The sequence below is a fragment of the Ambystoma mexicanum genome, chromosome 10 (assembly GCF_040938575.1).
Source record: "Ambystoma mexicanum isolate Mex_15411 chromosome 10, UKY_AmexF1_1, whole genome shotgun sequence".
In the NCBI taxonomy this organism is placed as follows: domain Eukaryota; kingdom Metazoa; phylum Chordata; class Amphibia; order Caudata; family Ambystomatidae; genus Ambystoma; species Ambystoma mexicanum.
Window position 1 is genome coordinate 887,860,826 of NC_090932.1, and position 21,566 is coordinate 887,882,391.

Consider the following 21,566-nt stretch of genomic DNA (forward strand, 5'->3'; position numbering starts at 1 on the left):
TCCCTTGTAACCTATTGATATACCTGATTTCCCTCTAGTTATGTTTGTTTTATGACGCAAGCCTGCACTAAGTGGAAAGATGCAGCCAAATTCACTGTTTTACAAAGCAACACATGTTGAATTTGTAGCTTAAAACAGTGATTTTCTTCATGAAGGCAACATAACAACAGTGGTGAAAATGAAAAGCTTTACAGGAAAATTGCAGCTAACAATGTTTTAGAAGAAGGAGAGATTAAAACAAGAAAACAAATCAAATGTTTCATAGAAGAGCTTGAATGTATTGGCATTATTTTTAGTAATCCCAAAAGGGTAAATGAACCACAACATGTCTCACTGAAGTTGCATATTATTTCAAACTTTCTAATATAGTGAGCATACATTCAAAGGTTTTTCGATGAAGAAGCAATCATGTTCCAAGCTATATCTTGGAAATGGCGAAAGTTATTAAGAAATTCATTATATGAACTTTTCTATTACTTTGGTCATGTTTAACAAAAAACTTACTTAGCGAATGTTTCATTGAACCACCCTAAAAGTAGTTACAGCTCAAAAACGAAATTAGTATCCATTATGGTGGCCATTTTGGATTAGTGAAGTCACACAGGCCAAATGCCACAAATTCAGACAAAGCACCTGGCAGTACATGATTGTATGCTTCACTATCAATGCATCCCCAGTTGGCATGCCTTCCCTTCATTCAATATTCCAAGGACTATGTTATTATAACAGATGCCTTCAACTAACTGTTTTTTTTAACCATTTTAGATGTGTGCAGTGGACAGGGTATCATTTTTATTGGATATCATTCTTTGTGATCTATGGGCTGTTTGGGCTTGGGAAGCCTCCACCACCTCTATCGAGAGTCTTCTTGAATGAAGATTCTAGTTATGTGATACTGCCTGTTTATTTAGGTTGTACTTCAAGATATTTTCACAGGGGAATGGAAATGCCCCAATCTGAAGGTTAGCATATCGAACTGCAGTTCTAAAAGGGGACCACTTTTAAGCTCCTAAGTAAGGGATAGGTTATTCATGGAGCATAGCACCTACAGACGATACCAGGTGGAATATTACATTGCATTGCTCCATTCCACTGATCTCAGTTTGATGAACAGACCTGCTTGAAATTCACTTGCCATCAGCACAATGCCTGACCAAGAGGAAATGCTTTTCTTCCATTTCCATAATCGGATCCAGTTGCTTGCAGATGTTTAAAAAGCAATTATTAGCAGTTTAAGCAAAAACATATAAGACGTACTTCATACAATCAGACATGTAGCCAGCAGGGATGAAGCAGTCACATGGGTCTTTTTATTTTACACATTTAGATTCAGGACCGAGGAGGCCATTGGCAGAGAATCGTGAGATGAAGCTCACAATACCCAACCAGGAGCCCAAGTCAGGAGAGGGCCATGTGTCAAACATAAAAACATATGCTTCCCCGGCTCAGACAGATGGTGGGTATGGCTAAGGGAGCAGCTGTGCAAAACTACAAATTAACTTGTGTTCTGAAAATTGGAGAACGGGTTGAGGAAGCCTCCAAATCTGGCAGTTTGGAGACAGTGACTATGACAATTTGGAGGGAAGAGTGATGTCTGACAAAATCTGGTGCACATATTAAAGGAGCATGCACTGATGTTTCTGTACTGCAGACCATGGGGCCAATTCACAAAGAAGTTACTCTGATTTAGCGTGGACTTGAGCCTGGCGAGTGCTATTTGATTCACAAAGTAGTTACTATGAGTAACTCTGACTTACTCGTGACACTCTAGCTTACGTCAAAGTTAAGTCAGAGTAACTCACAGCATGTTCCTTGTGAATTATTTCTAATATTGTTTAGGTTGTTGAGGTTGATGGCATGCTAGTTATATACTGGTGTGATTGGGTGGAGTTGAATTTAGTTTGGAGAGAAGGAGGAAACATGTTCTTATAGCTTAGTCGGATAGATTATGTATTATATCATACCATGTGACAATTTGTTGATCACATACTGTATTAAAACATTAAAAACTGATTACCACATTTAAAAGCAATTCTTGTTGAGTAAGTATATTTATAAAAAATAAAAGAAGAGGGCCAACGAGAGCCTTGGAATTTCAGTGACCTAATATTGGTCATTTATAGACTAGCTCCCAGAGAACACAACTGTCCATTCTCTTTGTTAAATCGCAGAAACCCATCACTTGGAACAAACCTGCTTTGACAATCAGCTGTACATCTATTTTAATTTTACAACCTTGTTTTATCCAGTAATAAATCATATTGCATGTAGATGCTTACACATAAGATTTGACATCCCCAATCTAGGAAATCCAAGAATGGCAGAAAGGCCCTAAAATATTTAGGACCATACTGAGCTAATACAGACGAGCAAACACACAAAGAGAAACATATGAAGTGTACTAAGACATGCAAGAATAACTCAGTGAGTATAATCAGTTAACAACATAACCAACACAAGAGGGAGAAAGGCTAACAGAATTGAATGCTACCAAATTGATCAAACAACTAATGAAATTATGATGGGCAAATTTTAGTAATCCAGGAATACTTGGTAAACACTATACATAGACGATCTGTGAATTTTATGTTCGTATACGAAGTAAGCTTTTGCTGACAGTATTAGCTTTTTTCATAGCACGTTACTAGTTGCACATTATCCACCCTGATGAAGAGCAATGTTCTCAAAACATGTTTAGGCTGGAGGCTGGAATTATATCATAGAGGTGCTGTTTGTGACTATATGTGTAAGATAGAACCTCATGGATGATAAAAGTCAATCACGCAAGATTGACCAAGTGCTTTTTTCAATATTTGCTTCATTGCAAAGTACACAGGTTGATCTTATCAAATGATGTAATTCCATATCGACACACATCTTTACATTATTTTGGTATATTGCATGTAGCATTTGTATTTTTTTTGCTCTCCATGTAATGCCATTGAATTCAATTAGTTATCTACATATTCATATGGCATGCAGTCAACTCAACTCATCAGGAGAGATAGTGCAGATAACACATTTTTATAGAGCAGGAGGAGAAAATGGATTTCTCTGTTGAGTCACAGTCTAGGTAACGGAAGTCCAATCCCATTGTACTCCCTAAAATCTTGCAAAAAGTTCAAACAAACATAGAAAGTACTAAAATTCCCAACTAAAAGAGAAGGGGTATTGCAAATGCAGGAGTTTACAATCTACTGGATAAATAAGGACTTACCTAATACGGTGGGCCTGATTAATAGTGAGCAAATGAAGAGATTTAAATTGGCATCTATGGTTTAGCCACTGTATTGTCTACCAAATTAACAAAGACTAACACTGGAGCAAATCGGGCGACGCTTGGAGAATCTCGGAGATGCATTTGAGCAAATCTTTGTTGATCTCATTTTCACATGAACAGCTCAAAGATGCTTCAACTTTCTCCATATTTGCTCCTCCAGTTTTAAGCTTTGTTAATCAGCTATATATTGAGCAAGTGAAAAACAGTGGTGCTCGCAGGTATCTCCGATTTTCTCATGTTGAAATCTTTGTGTATCTGCTCCAGGAGTTTTGCGGTATCAGCAGACAGTGCCCTTCTATTGTTGCCACCTGAAAAGATCCTCGGAGGTGGCCTATCAATTTGGCTAATGCCCACAAACTATAACTGGACTCCACTCTCTCTGACCACTCACCATACTGTGAAAAAGCCCCCACCTGACTCTAACGGTAGACAGGGGCCAGGTGCCATCACCTGCTACCTGATGCTGGGGCCAGGAAAGATGCAGGGATGCACCCAACGCCTACCCTACCATGCACCATTCTTGTGACAGAGGCTCCTCCCGTTGATCAGGAACATGCCACTGTCCCTTTAAGAGGAGCTTCAAGCACCCTTGAGCACAACCATGCCCAAAGGCTGTTACCAACAGGAGGTGCGGCTACTCCATCTCCCACAAGGTGTTTTTTTCGAAACATTCAAACACCCTGACAGGAGAGCAGCAGGGTCTCTTGTTTGCCAAATCCTGCCTGCAAAGATAAGACTGCACCAAAAGTGGCATAATCTTGGCAACACATGGCCCCTCATAAGACTGCTGCTCCCAACATGCAAACACTGATTTGGGAATGCGACTGAGGAACACTGTGTGTCAACGTGAGACATGAAGCTCCCCTGCAGCAGCCGTGCTACAAGTGTTAGCAAAATGATATTCAAAGAAGGCAGCTGGTATTAATCAAATCTGCTGATGCATCTACGGGAACAAAAGGGTGGTGCCATTAAGGTGGCAGAAAAATCACACCAGACAATTATTTTCCCCTTGTATTGATCCTATTCGGATTTGTGAAATTATATAGATTCCTACTCACACCCAAGGAACAACCTTTATCTCAAATCTATTCTCCTCTCGTAGCTTTTTTGCTTTCTCTTTTTTTGTACTCTCCCAATGATCACTCGTTTGTCCAGTTCACTATCTTCGTTCCCCCACTCATTCAACCCTCCTCCTCTTATTGCCAAAATTAAATTCAAACACACGTGTTCAACTGTCACTACCCCGCTCACTCATTTATTCCCTCAACCATGTATCTCCACAGCCATCCAACAGCAGAGTACACCCATCCAACTCCACCTTCTCCGCTGGTGTAAAGATTGCAGGCCTCTTTGCCTTACTGCCTAAACAGATTTCCTCCTTTTCCCACCTTGTCTCTTGATTCCATCAAATCCTCTCACAATTCTAACATGATATCCTCTCCACTCATACTCCTACAACTACCCACAAATATTCAGGCTATGCTCTCCTCCCATAGAAATCACTCCCATTCTCCCCTCTCTCTGTTGAGGACTTTGCTTCCCACTTCTCCAAACTCACTAAAATATGGGACATTCTGTCCATTCTCTGCACGGGTAGTATAGCTCAGTGGCAACGTGCTCCTCTTGGAAGCAAGATGACGCAGATCAACACAGATTTGAATCCTGGGTCCATGCTTAACAACCTCTTCAGTATTACACACGTTATAAAAAAACAATTAAAATACATTATAAAAAAAACCTCACCTTCCTTCTCACCTCTTATCAACCTTTCCTCACTATCCCACTTCTATCCCACCTCCAACACTGACCAGATACCCATCCTCTCCTTTGCCAACCCATCCTGTCCTCCCATGAGCTCCTTCGTGCACAAACTATCAAATAGCTTGCACCTGCCACCTCCTCCTACCTCTCCTCCCACTTCAATCTCTCCCTCTCAACGTGCATCTTCCATGAATTAGGCACATTGGCAGAGTTATTCCCATTCTTAAGAAACCCACCACTCACTCTAACAATCTCTAATTCTACAGACCTGTCTCTCTTCTGCCCCAACACTCCAGAATCCTTGAGAGATTTGTCTTTAACCATATAGTCAACTACTGCAATACTCTCACACCCAGTGATCCCCTTCAAGAAGAATTGCTAGAGTGGATACTCTGCTGAACTGCTCTCACCTGCATCTCCAACTTTCTAACCACTACTCAGCTTTTCACCTCGTCTTCATCCTCATTCTACTTCATCTCTCTGTAGCCTTCGTCACAGTGGATCATCCCTCCAACGTACAAGCTCCCCTTTCTTGGTTTTAAGGAACCTTTCTTCATTCAGTTGCCTCCTATTTCTTTGCCCAGTCGTTCTCCATCTAATGAAGCTCTAATACCTTCACACACATGTCCCTTCCAGCGGGAATCACTTAAGGATATGTTCCTTGCTCCAATTCTCTTTGCTCTTTAAGCATCTTCCTTTGGCAAACTCGTCACATTATTTAGCTGTCACTGCAAGCACTTTTACAATGATATCCAGACCTTTTTCACCATTTCCATTTTCACCCCTGCTTTTTCTGAACATATCACCAAATGCCTTACAGCTATACATGGCTGTACGTCTCTACACTGCCTGATCCTGAATTTCTCTGAAGCCGATGTTACCTTTTTCCCCACATGTAATGCATATCCCACTCTACCATCACCCATTTCCTTTCCCCTAACTGTCATAGAAGGCTCACACAACCAAAAGGTGATGGCTGGAAGGTTTAGAATTAATCTTAACTACAGGCGCAGCTCCGGGCAACCCTTTAGAACATCATTTGTCAGCCTGCCAAGCCACTACAGAAGGGGAAAAGACCATATGCAAATCAGGCTTGGACCCACCCAAAAGGGGCAGTCCAGCTCGAACTGCTAGGGCACATCCTTTGTGCACGAGACCACATGCATCCCCAGGCATGTTTCGGCCCTGTTGGCCCTCTTCAGAGAGCAGTAGCTTGGGTCTCTAGGCCCAGCAGTTTCGACCCCACGTCTGGGCATACCAGTCACACTCGGGTGACAAAAGAAAAACCAAAAGGTGATGGCTGGAAGGTTTAGAATTAATGAGGCCCAATGAGACTGAATACCAGAGGTTGAGATTATTTCAAAACCTTCCAGCCATCAGCTCTTTTGCTTTGTTTACAGAAGGCTCGCGACATTAGGGTTCTCCTTGACATCGAGCTAAGACTACAGAAGTTCATTCTGGCATTATGGAGGAGTGCCTCGAGCGCGTAGTTGGAGCAGAGGACAGTGAGCCTTGGGGACGTTTGTGCGGCAGTCTTGGTGCGTGAACAGACAGCGATACGTCCAACTGCTTCACGTAGCCGACCCCTGCGTGGAACTCAGCGGAGTGTGGTGCGTGCACAGTTGGAGTTGTTAGAGCAGTGAAGCTGCAAGCTATGCTCACGCCAGAAAGAACAAGGTACTGCTTGCAAAGTAATCCTCTTGTGTCTGCTACCGTGATAGAAGGAAGCCCAGACGTCAACTACTCCATGTTGTGAGCATGCTATGAATATAACGCAGGAGGTCTTGGTGAGTGGTGAGATTGGGGTTTCTGGAAGTTAAGGTGTATGGTCGGCAGCAAATCTGGCCACTGTGGTCCCAGTTATTACCCAGATGTAACCTGTTTGCTTTCCTACCCAGAGAAGTAACCCCCTCCTAGCTTCAGCCACATCTCCCTTCAAGGGTCCCCATTTCTTTGGGACCCAAGCACTTCATCATGGGGATGGACCTACCATCCTGCATTTCCTTAGTCATCCACAAGGGGCAGATTATCTGAATAAAATCTCTCCTGGAGATACTAGACGTCATGGTAATTAGTACCAGGAACTCAAGCCACCCAACTCCTAAGGAGCTAACATCTGCCAACAAGGGCGGGCAGGGAGGGTTTCACTGTGCACACAAACACTGCCAACACAACCAGGGGTACATTCCCCTGAAATGGCCATACCCACTTTATATTTCTGTTTACTGACGATTCGTTTTCATACTTCTTGTTTGCATTTCCGCTGTTGGTCAGATGGTTCTGAGATGGAAAGGTTTCATGCAAACAAAATGAAAATGGAATGTTGTACAATGCATTGTAGATATCATACCAGAATGTTCTGGTTCATTTTCCTGGGTCACCAGATTATTCATTTCCTTGGGAAGACTGTGCTCCAGTCCTGGGATTTCCTTTTTGAAACCATTGCCACCCTAGATCAACTGAAGTAAACCAAGCCTACAACTCCCAGAATTAACTAGGCTGGTAAATGAAAAACCAGGACCGGACCAGAGTGCACCTGGTGACTCGGAGTCATCCTATAACCTTAACACTGCTGTAGACTGTGATGGCATCTCGATCTTTCTTGTGGAAAGTGAACTCTGTTGAGCATAAAAGCCCAACGCAACCCTGTACTGCATGAAAGAAATGTTTAAACAGAAGAGTGCATTCAAGCATAAGGCCATGACAGGCTCCTGGCCTCTGCCAGGGGACAGATGGGTTTTGAGCAATTGCTCGGCTCACCTCTGTAAATATTTGCAGGGATCTGGCAGGTGTACCCACAGTCATTGGAGCAGCACTTCCTGGGGCCGGGGCACTCGTGATCTGCCCCACAGCTCTGCACGCAGGCGGCAGCAAAGCCCGATGCCTTCTGTGGAGGTGGGCAGTCGCCCTGCTTCAGGGCTTGCAGGGACCGCAGAAACCCACAGCTAGTCAGGCATTCAGGGTGGTTCTGTTAAAGTATCAAAAAACAAAGCCATTTTAACAACTCAAATGAAAACCGATTCTTATAACATTGGAATCTGTACATTATTAATCCATGTGAGTTTAATTCTAACAAAAAATGAACCTTGAGCTTGTCCAAATCGCTCTATGCAAATGCAACAGACAGCGGTTCATATATTTATAGATACAGCAGCCATTTTGTAGCAGGTTATTGAATACTGCCCTGTTGCTCAAAATGTCAATATATGGGAGATCTTGAGGAAGAAATATCTATTGCCTTATACTGAAGCTATGAAAATGCTTTTAGTAAGAATAGCACACTGCGCCTTCGCAACTTAGCGGAAGGCACGGCCTCACTCCACACACCCTGCCTTCCCATATAACACAAACACTATTGTACATCACCTCTGCCATAAGAATGAAGCTACTTTTAACGACAACAACTCAAACTGTAGCTTCCCACATAATCTCTTTATCTCCTTAAACACAACCGCCCCTTTAGTACATAGTATACCTCTGCTGCGCCCATACGAACTCCATTTAGACACGGGTGACTAACAGGGTCTTGGCCACCCTCGCATAACTTTAATGGCTGAAATGCACACACGCATAATAGCACTTCCCAAATTTGTGAACTCCGGTCCCCCCGAGGGCGTTCAACCAAAAGCGCGCTGGGACCATAATTATAGCAAAAGGCGCTATAACAAATGACAAAATGAATGAATGAATGAATGAGGAAAACAGAAATAGCTTGTCTTTTTCAGCTAAACACAAGTAGGTTGCTTCATTCCAAAAGTGGGATAGGATGCCGAGATGCGGTGGGAAAACCATTAGAGGTCTTTCCCAAGCATCTCCAGAAGCGAAGCACACATGCAATATATTGAGAAAACAACATGGCCCCGAGATGCTGGTCTGCATTTCAAAGGAAACGAGGCTAGACCTCAGGTCATCTGTATTCGTTCAGGCACTCACGCTCCCTCAGCCGTAGCAGGCATCCATCCACTTCTTACCCTGAACCCGAAAAACCACAAACAATAGTAAATATTTAGACCAGATCTGTTTACAGTTGCTGGGGCTCAAGCTGTCCTTTTGACTAAAATATATGGACATTCATGGATCCAATGACTCAGGCAACCATGGCTAGCAACATGCGGTGTAAGCGAGAACAAGTGCGTGCTGCGGAAGCACACCCCCTTCCCGGGATGCATATAAAAGATCATAATGAAAAGTGCATCAAAATATAGTTTAATGATGCCACTTCACTTTGGATGCTATATTACCACGACAGTCTTTTTGAGAAACTTTACTCCAGCGACAGCACCCCGATCCGGGGCACCCTCGTAACCAGATGATTGGCGCTTTGAATTTGGCCTGTGAGATCCCAAATCACAGTCTGCAAACTGCAAGTGGCAGCATGCTAATATGCATGTGACCATTGATGTCAGCAACTGTGAGATGTCTGATTAAGGGGTATCATGACTGGTGGGGTCACTATCATGGTGGGATGGTGTTTCCCCAGAGCCGGTGCAAGGATGTTTGACTCCCTCTGCAAAAGTTAATTTTGCCGTCCCCCCAAAACCAACCGCATGTGTCCTGAATATATCATCCCCCTACTCCAGATGTGGCTTTACCTTTTCACATGCATGTCCTGCCCACCACATTCACCCGCTGCCATTTTGCCATCATGTTTTAGTTCTTCTTTTCATAACAAGGTGAAATTAAATCAATGTATTTTACCACAACATCTATAACATACAGGTAGGATTAGAAACAAAGACCAAATCAGGCAAGATTAGGAGCGCACATATCTGGCAGATTAGATTAGGTGAAATCTGTGGTATCGGGTATAACTAGAGAGATCCCCACTCCACAATCCCTGCCCTCCCACCTCACGCGCACATCTGTGTGAGCCAGGTTTCTTGGCCACTTTGGATCACTTTAATTACATGTAGTAGCAACTTATTTAAAGACTGTCAGAGGGAGACTTTCACTTCCCGCCACCAACCCCACTGGCTCTCCACAAGCGCCCCCTGATTTGGAGGTGGAGCTACTGCTGGCTTTGCATGCCGTATCTCTGCTTCTGCCCTCCTCCAACCGCATCCATGCCGCCTCCACTAAAGAGAGTGTCAGAAACGGCAACTCAAATCAATAAATGTAAGATGGTGTGGGTGACTGCCAGTAGCTCTACTGCTGCCACCCCTCTAGCTCAAGATAGTGGTAGCCTCTGTGCACCTTCCTTCCAGGCATCAGAGATGGCAAAGGAGTACTTTTGCCATCTCAGTACTCAGTACTTTTTGCTCGGCTGTGCATTCACGGCCAAGGGGAGGGAATTCCTTTCACTCCTCTGAGATCTGGGAGAATAGAGGTGGAACTGCGTCTGAAATGGACCACTGTTAGCGACCGGAAACAAAAATAGGGTTGTGGCTGTGCCTCCGGCCATGGCCACCGGGAGATGGAATGGGATGTGGCAGAAGCTCTGCTTCCACTACATTTCCAAAACAAGCACTTTAGTGCACTATGCAGCTGGGAGTTTTAGCCAATTTTAGTGCCCCAATGTTCTTTGAAATGTACCATTTACCACAAACAGCCCAAAAAAGCCATCACTTGTACTACTCAGTTGCGTGAAGTCATTAGTTCTGATTAGTGAATGTGAGTCACACCAATTCCTTAATTAGTAACAGGCACTGGCAGAAGTAATACAAAGATTATGCACACACATAAAAGGCAACACTGGCAGCGGAAGTAGCATTGGGCCTCGTTACAAGTACAGCGGTGCAGTAAAAAACATCAGTAATGGGGCAGTAATTCCGTGACTGCCGCATTACCACACCAACATGCAACAGGTTTGGCGGTGAGGTGGATGATTTTCCACAAGCAAAAGTCTGCAGAAAAAAACCCACAGCCTTAACACCAAAAAATCATCAAAACTGCCAGAATTACCCCTGGCGGAATTAACGCTGGTGACAATTCTGGCAAAAATCCCCATAGCGTCATATGGACTCCAATAAAAAGGTGCTAACATGGCCTACCACCACTTGCTATCCAACAGTAAATCCACTGGACCAAGTGGTGGAAACAGAGACTTTCAAATGATTTTTTAATAATGTGCTGTATATTACATTTGTAAAGTATTTGGCGGAAGGTGTGGTGTCATCTATGCAGAATGTTTCACAATATGTTTAATAATGCCATCATCTGCCACACCTGTACAAGAGATATGCCCCTACATGACATTGTATTGTGTTGGGTTACAGACATGCCTTGTGTGGCAATGACATCCTTTTTAAAAAAACATTTTTTTTATAAATGTATTTATTGAATTCAAACATAATACAAAATTCAACTCTTGCAACTCCAAGTTGCACCGCCTGATAATATTTCTGGAAATGCGGAAATGCCATCCCCCCTTCCCGGATAGAAGCTGTCATGGTTCCGCTCGCTATTCTCGAGGGTTTCCCTCTCCATATATAAGATGTGACCACCTTGTTGAGTGTTTTAAAAAAGGAACGTGGGACCCTAATAGGGAGTGCTTGAAAGTAATAGTGTATCCTCGGTAGAATGGTCATCTTGATTGATTGTATGCTTCCCCACCATGAATTCCTTAATGGGCTCCATCTCTCTAGGTCCCTCCTGATCTGGGCCATGAGTTGGGGGAAATTCCTGTCATACAGTAGTCCCACCCTATGTGTCAGCGTGATTCCCAAATATTTTAACTCTTCGTCTGCTACTTTTAGGCCCAAATCCGAGGCAACTCTACCTATTTCCTCGCCATCTCCCGCTAGTATCATAATTTCCGACTTCCCCCGTAGCGTTCCAGTTCCCCCATAGCTGCCACTAGAGACCTCCCCGGGTCCTCAAGTGCCAATAGCATATCATCCGCATATGCAGTAACACTGTGTTGTCAATCCCCTTTATCTGCTGGGACTCCCTTATTCTCATTAGGAGGGGTTCCAGGTAGATGGCATATAGAAGTGGTGGCAAGGGACAGACCTGCTCGGCTCCCCTTGAGATCATTACTCTCCCCATGAGCTCCCCATTCATCGCTATCCTGCAGGATGGGGAGTTGAAGTTAGCCTTGATCATAGCAATGAATTGTTCCCCAAACTCCATGCATTTTAGGATCTTGAATAGCAGTGACCATTCCACCCGGTCAAATGCTTTTTCAGCATCAATCGCTAGTAATACTGCCAGTGTGTTAGTGATGCCTATTTTTTCCACTAAATGTGTGATCCGTCTAATATTGTCATGTGTTTGCCTTCCCGTGTATCAGATTTGGGAGGAGTGGAGACAGTCTTGCTGCCAACATTTTCATGTATAGTTTAGCGTCAAAATTTATCAGGGATTTAGGCCTGTACGACGCCTGGGATGTCGGATCTTTGCCTGGCTTGTGAAAGACTAACACCTTGGCTTCATTCATTGTTGGTCTGAGGTTCCCACTCTCCTTAAAGGAATTCATGAGCCTGGTAAGAAAGGGGGCTAAAGTGTCTGCGTATTTTTTATAGAAGGGGGCCATAACCCATCAGGGCCAGGTGCTTTATTTAGTGGGAGATCTGCTATCGCCTTTTTCACCTCCTCTTCCCTAATCGGGCTCTTGAGGGCCAACTTGTCTTCATCCGAGATTTGGGGGATCTGGAGGGTCTGCAAATAGGTCTCTTGAGTGCCTCCATCCGGGGCTCTCGAAGAGTAGAACCCCTGATAGAACCCCCTAAACACCTCTCCCATGTTGTGCGTGCCCGTCATAGGCTCCCCCTCTCGTTCCTAATACATTGATCGTACTATCCTTCGGTTTTGCCCGAAGTTGTCTAGCTAATAGCTTATTCGCTTTGTTAGCCTTAATATAGTGCCTCTGCTTTAGGTACAATAGAGATCTCTCCGCACCTCTGGTGCAAAGCATGTCCAGCTGCCCCTGTGTGTGTTGCAGGGATTTTTTCAGTGTACATGTGGGTTGGCTCACTAGTTTTTCATGTATATCCTCCACAATGGCTTCCAGCTGTTTTTCCCACCCATACCTCTACTTATCTTTTGTTGCCTTTAGGGCTATGAGTTTCCCACAGAGCACTGCTTTAAATGCCTCCCACACCGTTCCCAGAGAGACCTCCCCGGTGTCGTTTTGCTCAAAATATTCCTCCACCATTTCTCTTACTGACTCACCCATCACTGGGTCCATTAGAAGGTCATGGGGCAGTCTCCATTTCCACAGCACATTTTTCCCCCCGGGAGGTCCAGTTCCATCCATAGCGGGGCATGACCTGATAATGACATTGTCCCTTTTTCGATCCCCAGGATCCTACCCAATATGCCCACTGAGATCCAAAAGCAATCAATTCTTGACATGGAATTGTGAACATGGGAATAATATGTGACACCCCTCTGGTCCCCCCTGAGTTCCTTCCACACATCGCAAAGGGCCAAATTCTCCATTTGCTGCTTAAGACATTTCGAAGGCGCCCCATCCCTTGGGAACCCCCGGAACTTCTGTCTGTCTGTGGGTGCCATGACAAATTGAGGTCCCCCCACAAGATTACATCCCCCTTTGCATAGGCTTCCAGTTTCCATAAAGTGTCCCTGAGAAAGCCATCCTGGCCCGCATTGGGGCGTAGATAGAGGCCAAGGTAAAGTGATAGCCCTCCAGTATCGCATTGACAAAGGCATACCTTCTTTTCTTATCTATATGTGTGTCTACTAGATTGGCGTTGCATCCCTCTTTGATTGCTATTAGTACACCTGCCTTCTTTTCTGGAGCGTTTGCCTGCGCCCAGATTTTATATCCCCTCATGCATGCTTTCTGCTTATCTCTGGCTCTGATATGCGTTTCTTGGAGCAGGAGAATCTCGGCTCTCTCCTTCTTAAGCAGGTGCTCCAATTTTTTCCTCTTCATCGCATGGTTTATACCCCTGATGTTGTATGTTAGGATCCTGATTTTCCCCATTTGATCCAGTTCAAGTCCAGTATCCCATAATCCACCTACTTTCAAGGCCTGCCCCTTTACTTGTCCCTGAAGACCTCTTTTACCGCCTTTTTAAGATCCTTGTCTTGGACTGACTCTGCCATATTCTTGATGCGTATGTTGGATCTCTGCGAGCGGTTCTCGAGGTCTTCGCATTGTATCTCCAGATTATGGGTAAGCCTCACCAGCTGCTCCTGTGTCTCACTGACTTGTTGGGTCTCCTCCTCCATCCCTTGGACCATCCTTTCCAGTGAGTCCATTCTCTCCCCCAGATTGACCAAATCACGCTTCAATTCTTGAACCACCTGTTTCATATCATCTTTAATTGTTGCGAATTGTTCCTTCACTCTGGACATACATTTCTCCTGGAGTTCTACAAACCACCTCTGCATATCTTCTCTTGACGGCATCTGACTATGAGGCCCTTGAGCGTTGCTCTCACCATGGGGACGGTCTTCTTGACCCTTTCCTCTGGTTTGCATTGGAGAGTCCATGGACCACATCTGAAGAATGTTCACATCCTGTTTCGAACTCTGTATTGCGTCGAGCTCCGCTTCCCCTTAGCCTTGGACATCGTCTCTGGGGGGGAGTGGGGTGGCTTCTATTTGGAATGTATATGACCCCTCATTCGCTACGTCCCAGAGAGCCTCCACCCCAGCCTTGGCCAGCACTGTGCGGTGTGGAAGGGTGGTTGCTGAGGCACCCTGAGGCCGGCGCTCCCGGGGACACAGCAGTTTGCACCAATGTGGGGGCCTTCTTTCTTCCTTTGGTGTTCCCCTTAATCTCTGACCCCTTCCGCTTGGCAAAGGTCTCCTTTTGTCTTTCGCGTGCCTTGGCGTGGGCTCCGCTGGCCGCTGAGTCTTATGGGGGCGGGAGGAGTGTGGCCCCGCAGGTGTGCCTCTTTCTGTTTTAAATCTCCTGGGTTGCTGGGTTCCCTTATCGCAGGCACTGTCTCTCCACCATTTATGCGGGGAGGAGTTGGAGTCCCACCATTCAATGCAATGGCTCCACCAGTCTCCCCCTGTGACCCGCTGCTATCATCTGCCCTGAGGGGATGTGGGGGGGGAGAAGAGGCGGTACCCTGCTTTCCTTGCTTTCCCTGCCGTGTCTGGCAGCCCCTATATCCGTTCCAGCCCTGCGGGAGCTCACCTCCAGGCTGCCAGAGATCCGCCCCACTCTGCTCTCCCCTTGCTGGTCTTCTTCGTCTGTGCCTGTTACTGGGCCGTGCCGCCCATTAAACCCTGATGACTTCCTTCCCTCCGGGTCTTGTGCGCCCTCCTCCTCTTTCGCCGTCCGGGCGCAAGTTCTCCTCTCCCTCCCTGAGGCGCCGGCCGGCTAGAGCCTCTGCGTGTCTCGGTGGGGGATGGGCAGACTCCCCTCCTCCGCGTTCTGCCTCCCTACCGCACGTCTGTGTACAGGTCCGCTCGCCGCTGCACACACAGGGGGCTCGCCGCAACGGGGGAATGTTTCCAATCCTCTCAGTTCTAAATTTCTTGTGTGTTGTGCTTTATTTTGGCAGCCCGGGCGAAGAGTGCACTCACTCGCGTCTCTTCATCCCGGTGGCCATCTTGGATCTCCAATGACATCCTTTTAAACCATTGATGGTCTCTGAAACTCGGTTTTGTCTTGTGTATTGGTTCCATCTATTGGATGTTTGGTGAATTGGGGACTATTATTTAGGGATGAAACATCAGTAGAAACAGTTGTCCACATCCGATTGATGAGATTCAAGTTAATTCCCAATTAATAATATACCTGTGAGATGTATTTCAATTTACCATGCAGAGAAAAGTGCACATATTTTCCTGTATATTTGAGGCAGCGTTGCAGGCCATGTACCTTTTGTAGCCCATTCATTATGGACTTGCAGTTAGTATCACCTGCTGTTGCACGTTGTGTCATTGCACGCTGGCGTGATGAAATCCTCGCGCTCATACGTGATGATATCAGCAGGTTATGGCCCGTTAATGAGTGGAGCGGCCATGATTTTAGAGTCCGATCACAGACTTTTGTGATAGATTAGATCATGTGAGATTGGGAAATCTCTGGATATTGAACAACAGGCAAGTGGGGTTAAGATGGTGTGAAATATACTGCAGCATTTCTTCTTAGGGTACTGAGGAATCATTTCAAAGGACCACCTGTGACTTAGAACCTGTATGTGTTTGTATTTAGATTCACTCTGCGTGCGATTGCCACAGACAATGGAAATACTTCAAGATGCCCTTTCTAACTCGGCATTAGCTACAGTTTCCCTTTTTTACCAGCCTGTCTAGAGAGGTTTTTTGGAAAAAGTCAGAATCCCTATGAATAATTACTATGCTATGATAAATATCTAGTGGTGTTGTTTTTTGGATTACAGAGTAGCCAAATGGTGTGGCACCAGGTGAAGAAATCAACACATGTAAAGTGAAGAAGTTTGGTGGACCTATATCTCTTGATTTGTACTATGTATTAAATGTCAGGTACTTTTACACATTTATTATAGAAATATACTTTCCCAAGTATAAGAATAATAATTCTTTGTGACTTTTTAGAAATTTGAATTTAAGACAGTACCTCTCTCTCTTTGTAGTCAATTAGGTTTTTGGCACTACATCTGAACTTTGAAAGAACAAATGCCTTCCCTCATTTCGTTCACCCATGAGGAATGTCCTGTAATTATTATACACTATTAGGACAGAAACATGTTGGGATATGTATAGAACACATATTGGATTATTTATTATCTAACTGTGTTAAGACCCTAGATTTTTCAGGTTCAATGACTGTGTAGGCTTATGTATGGTTTTGGTGCCATATGTGAGTGTCACTGTGATTCCCTTTATTGCGTTGTGTGTGTATATATATATATATATATATATATATATATATATATATATATATATATATATATATATATATGTTGCGAGGCATCACACAGGGCACTGGTAAGTCTATAAACAAGTATTTATTTAAGCAAGAGGGGAATAAGACCCCCAACAACAACAAGGGCTCCCTACAGGGACACAGAGAAAATCAACTGACAAGTTTAGAACACTGAGATACATTTCCAGCTGCATGACCTCATCGGAACTGGAGGTACTTAACATTCCATGCCCTCCAGCTTCACTATGTTGGGTGGCTCAGGCCACCCTGTTGGCACAACATCATAACACATCTCCTTTTCTTTTTAATAAACATCTCCTTCTCAATAAAATATTTCACAAATTACCTCTCTTCACCGTGGCAACTCTATTCATATTCCAAACCTGGCCACCGGCCACCCGCACAGCACCCTTCAACACAGCCACCACTCTTACTGGGTCGGAATATAACAACTCCCCCTTCCTTTTCACTACTCCTTTCTTTATTCTTACAAAATCGCCACATTCCACACGCAACTCCTTCCTACCTCTCCTCTTATTTTCCCGCATGACCCATTCACTCTTCTTCTTTTTGAGAGATCTTCTCACCTCGTCAACAACCACATCGGACTCTCTGCTTCTGCCCAACCAAGGCGGACACGCCAAAGAATACGGCTTTCGACCTCTCATGAGTTCGAACGGACATAATCCGGTAGTAGCGTGGGGTGCCATACGTAACGCCCACATCCTATTCTGAATAGTTGCTAACTTGTCAAATCCACACTCTTCCCCCATACGAATGCTTTCCATCACACATCTGTTGAGTCTCTCAACAACCCCATTGGTTTCCGGATGGTACAAAGCTGTCCTCTTATGGCTCACACCACATTTTTCTAAATACTTGGGAAAACATCCACCAGTGAATTGCGTTCCATTGTCCGTGAGGATACTACCTGGAAGACCCTCACTCGCAAAAATTTCTTGCAACACTTTTACCATGCTTTCTCCCGTTATCTCCCTCACAATTCTAAAATCCGCCCACCTAGAGAATAGATCAGCCACTACTACCACAAATCTTCCCGACCATATCCCAACTCAACAGGTCCTAGTATGTCCATGGCTATATCATTCCAAACTCTTGACGGAACTCCCACATCCACCAGGGGTTGCTTCTTAGCTTCTACCCCCCTACCACTTTGGAGACAAAATTGGCACTCACCCAACCGAACTTCGACCTCCCTGTCGAAACCAGGCCACCAGTAATCCGTTCTCAACACTCCCTTGGTCTTCGCAATGCCTATATGACCATTATGCGCCAAATCTATAATCCTTCCCCGAATCCCTTTGGGAGCCACTGCCCTTTCCCATCTAAACAATATATCGTCAGCAACTGACAATTCATGTTTCACTTCCCAGAAGGGTTTTTCTTCCTCCAATAACGGCGCTTTGCTTGGCCAAACTGCGGACTCAACATATGATATCACCTTCCTCAATGTCACATCCTTTCCTATTTCCTCCAACCACTCTTCTTTGGATACGATACCCTCTGTACTTACAAAAACCATTTCCATCTCATCGGTTTCTATTCCGTCCTTAGAATGAACTCTCACTCTCGACAAACTGTCCGCTAATATGTTTTCTTTCCCCGGGATTACTTCCATAACAAACCTGTGGCCCTGCAATCTGGTGACCCATCCAGCCACCCTACGAGATACTTTGTCCAGACCTTTAGTTTCAAAAATAACTTTCAAAGGCTTGTGATCTGTACGGATCACAAATTCCACCCCCCAGACAAAATTTTTAAACTTCTCTACCGCCCAGTAACATGCAAGGGCCTCCTTTTCTAGGACCGAATAGCGCACTTCCGCACCTTTCAACCCCAGCGAAGCATGAGCTATTATTATTTCTGATCCATCACCTTGTTTCTGTGTTAGGACAGCACCCAGGCCGCCCTCACTTGCATCCACCGTAATAATCGTCAACTTCCTGGTATCAAAACATCCTAACGGTCTCGCCATATCAATTTCTTCCTTGATTCTGGCAAACTCTACGTCACATTCATGACTCCATACAAAGTCTGCACCTTTCCTCAATATCTTTCTCATCTCCACGACCTTCGCAGCATAGTTCTCCACGAACTTCTGGTAAAACTCTGCCATACCTAAAAATGAACGCAGTTCACTCTTGGTCGTTGGTCTCTCGATCTCTTTTATGGAGTTTATAATGCTCTCCTTGGGCTTCACCCCTTCACATGATACCTCATGACCCAGGTAATCTACCTTGGGTACTGCAAATTTGCATTTCCCTTCCCTCAAAGTGATGCCTCTCTCCTCAAATATTTTTAGGACCGCATACAAACTTCTGTCATGCTCCTCCAACGTCTCACCGCATATCAGCACATCATCCTGAAAACAGAACACACCCGCTACACATCCAACCAGCCGATCCATAAATTTCTGAAATACTGATGAAGCTGATGCCAACCCGAACGGCATTCTTCTAAATTGAAATACACCCTCATGCGTTATGAAAGCTGTAACTTTCCTACAATCTTCTGTCAGCTCGACCTGATGGTATGCCGACGCCATATCGAGTTTTGAAAATACTTTCCCTTTGCCTACCATAGTTAACATCTCACCCATGTTAGGCAAAGGATGCCTGTCAACCATGATGCACTTATTGAGCTCCCGCATGTCTATGCACAACCTCAAATCACCTGAACTCTTCTTTACCACAACGACTGGCGATACCCATTCCACACCTCCTGCTCTCTCAATCACACCCATTTGTAACAACTTCTTGAGCTCATCCTTTACCCCTTCCCTCAAGGCGAATGGTACCGACCTAAGCTTCGCCGCGACGGGCAAACTCCCCTTTTTTAAGACAATCTGGTGTTGAAACCCCTTCACTTTCCCCAAACTTTCCTCGAAAACTCCTTTATGTTTCAACACGTATTTGCTTGATCCTGTGCATGCCCCTGACACTTGGAGCACCTGTTCAGGATGATTGGGGTCCAAACGGATGCCCAAACTCTTCTGTTCTCTCCATCCTAATAGAGACTGCCCCTTTCTAGTGACATACACGTTACCCTTACAACTCCTTCCCTTGAACTTAAACTCACTCCACTCATAACCCAGTAGATCAATTCTGTCTTGATTGTATCCGCCGGGACATATATCCGGACGAATTAAACGGCTTACCGCTCCACACATCCCCCTCTCAAACACATTTTTAGATACCAAAGTTATTTTCGAGCCTGAATCTGCCATCATGGACACATCGCAACCGTTCACATTCACTGTTGCATACGGTCGCTCGCAGTCATCTTGATCACCGTCCAGCACAACATTAATAGTATTGACGATGACATTTGGCACAGGAAGCATCACTTCTTCATCCGATGATCTGCCGTCATCTTCTTCATTTACATATAGTACTTTTCTTTGACTTGATTGTCCAAACTGGAAGTTTTTACAACAATTTGCAAAATGACCTCTCCTCTTGCACTTTGCGCATGTGGCCTTACGCCCTGGACATACGACAGATGAAGCAAAGTGCGTTCCACTAGCACATCGAAAGCACAGTCTCTCCTCTCTTTTCTCAGATTTCTGCACTGTTTCTTGGTTTTTCTTCTCCTCACCCCCAATTTTATTCGATTGCTTGTTTCTTCCTCGCCTTTTGCTTTTGTTGTCTCCTACATTCAAAACTTCACTTTTGCTTTCCTTATTGTCATTAGCTTCACCTTTTGACAGTTTGGCAACACACGCTAATGAGTGTTCGACCCGCTTTGCCAAATCCAACACCTCATCCAGATTGGGGTCATCTTTCAGCCACAACTCTTCACGTATTTTATTTGACCTGCAGTGTGTCATGAACTGGTCCCGAACATGTTCATCAAATGTCCCTTGGAACTTGCACGTCAATGCTAAATGACGCAGGGCCGTCACATACTCCTCGACAGATTCACCCTGTGCCTGCATCCTCATGCGGAAGTGATATCGTTCCAGTACGGTACTGGTTTTGGGGTTAAAATGCTTGTCCAACTTTACCAAAGCCACATCAAACTCATTCCCAGCATCACCTTCGCTGCCTTCTCCCGTTGGTTGTGGCAGAGTCTCATAGATTCTTTGGCCTTCATACCCCAAGAAATGCAACAATAGTGCCAGCTTCCTCTCGCTAGAATATGACGTTCCGCCAGCAGCTTTTAAATAATGCGCAAGTCCCTTGCGCCACTGAGCCCACGGTATCTTCGCAGGTCCTGGTATCGGCATAAAAATCGGTGGCCCAGCTATCCCTGGCAATCCTGCCATGTTGTGTTCTCAACGCTCAGAGGACGTAACCGAACCACCTGATGCCTCGCTGCTAGCGCTCCTCTTGTGTTTATCTGTCACCACTTCGCCTTTCGCCACCTCCACACTCAGTAATATTCCTGTTTTCGATGCGGCAGTGTCTGGTTCTATCACTTTTGGTCTTTCTATTGAAGCTATACAAAATTATATCTTTCATGCGCCTATGCTCCTAATGCTTTGTTGAATGCGCTTATACTTGTCACTGCGTGGTAGTATTCTCTGGCTAATCCACGTAGAGCTTCTACTACACGCTGCTGGGTAATCTGCTCAGGCTCATCCACACTGGGTGTCGAATACGCTTATACTTGACGCTGCGTGGTAATATCCTCTGGCTAATCCACGCAGAGCTTTTACTACACGCTGCTGGGTAATCCGCTTAGGTTCATCCACGCCGCGCCTCGGGAAAATGCTGCGTGTGAAAT

General features: G+C 44.9%; 1 protein-coding gene across 2 annotated transcripts in view; it reads right to left on the bottom strand.

Annotated features, from left to right (window-relative positions):
- The window catches only part of LOC138491837 (anosmin-1-like), a 550,452-nt gene that overhangs the window by 225,080 nt on the left and 303,806 nt on the right, over positions 1–21,566 (bottom strand). For both annotated transcript variants that reach the window (XM_069618627.1, XM_069618628.1), the window contains exon 4: positions 7,802–8,009. In XM_069618627.1, the coding sequence (XP_069474728.1) occupies positions 7,802–8,009 (208 nt within the window). The remainder of the gene's footprint in view (positions 1–7,801; positions 8,010–21,566) is intronic.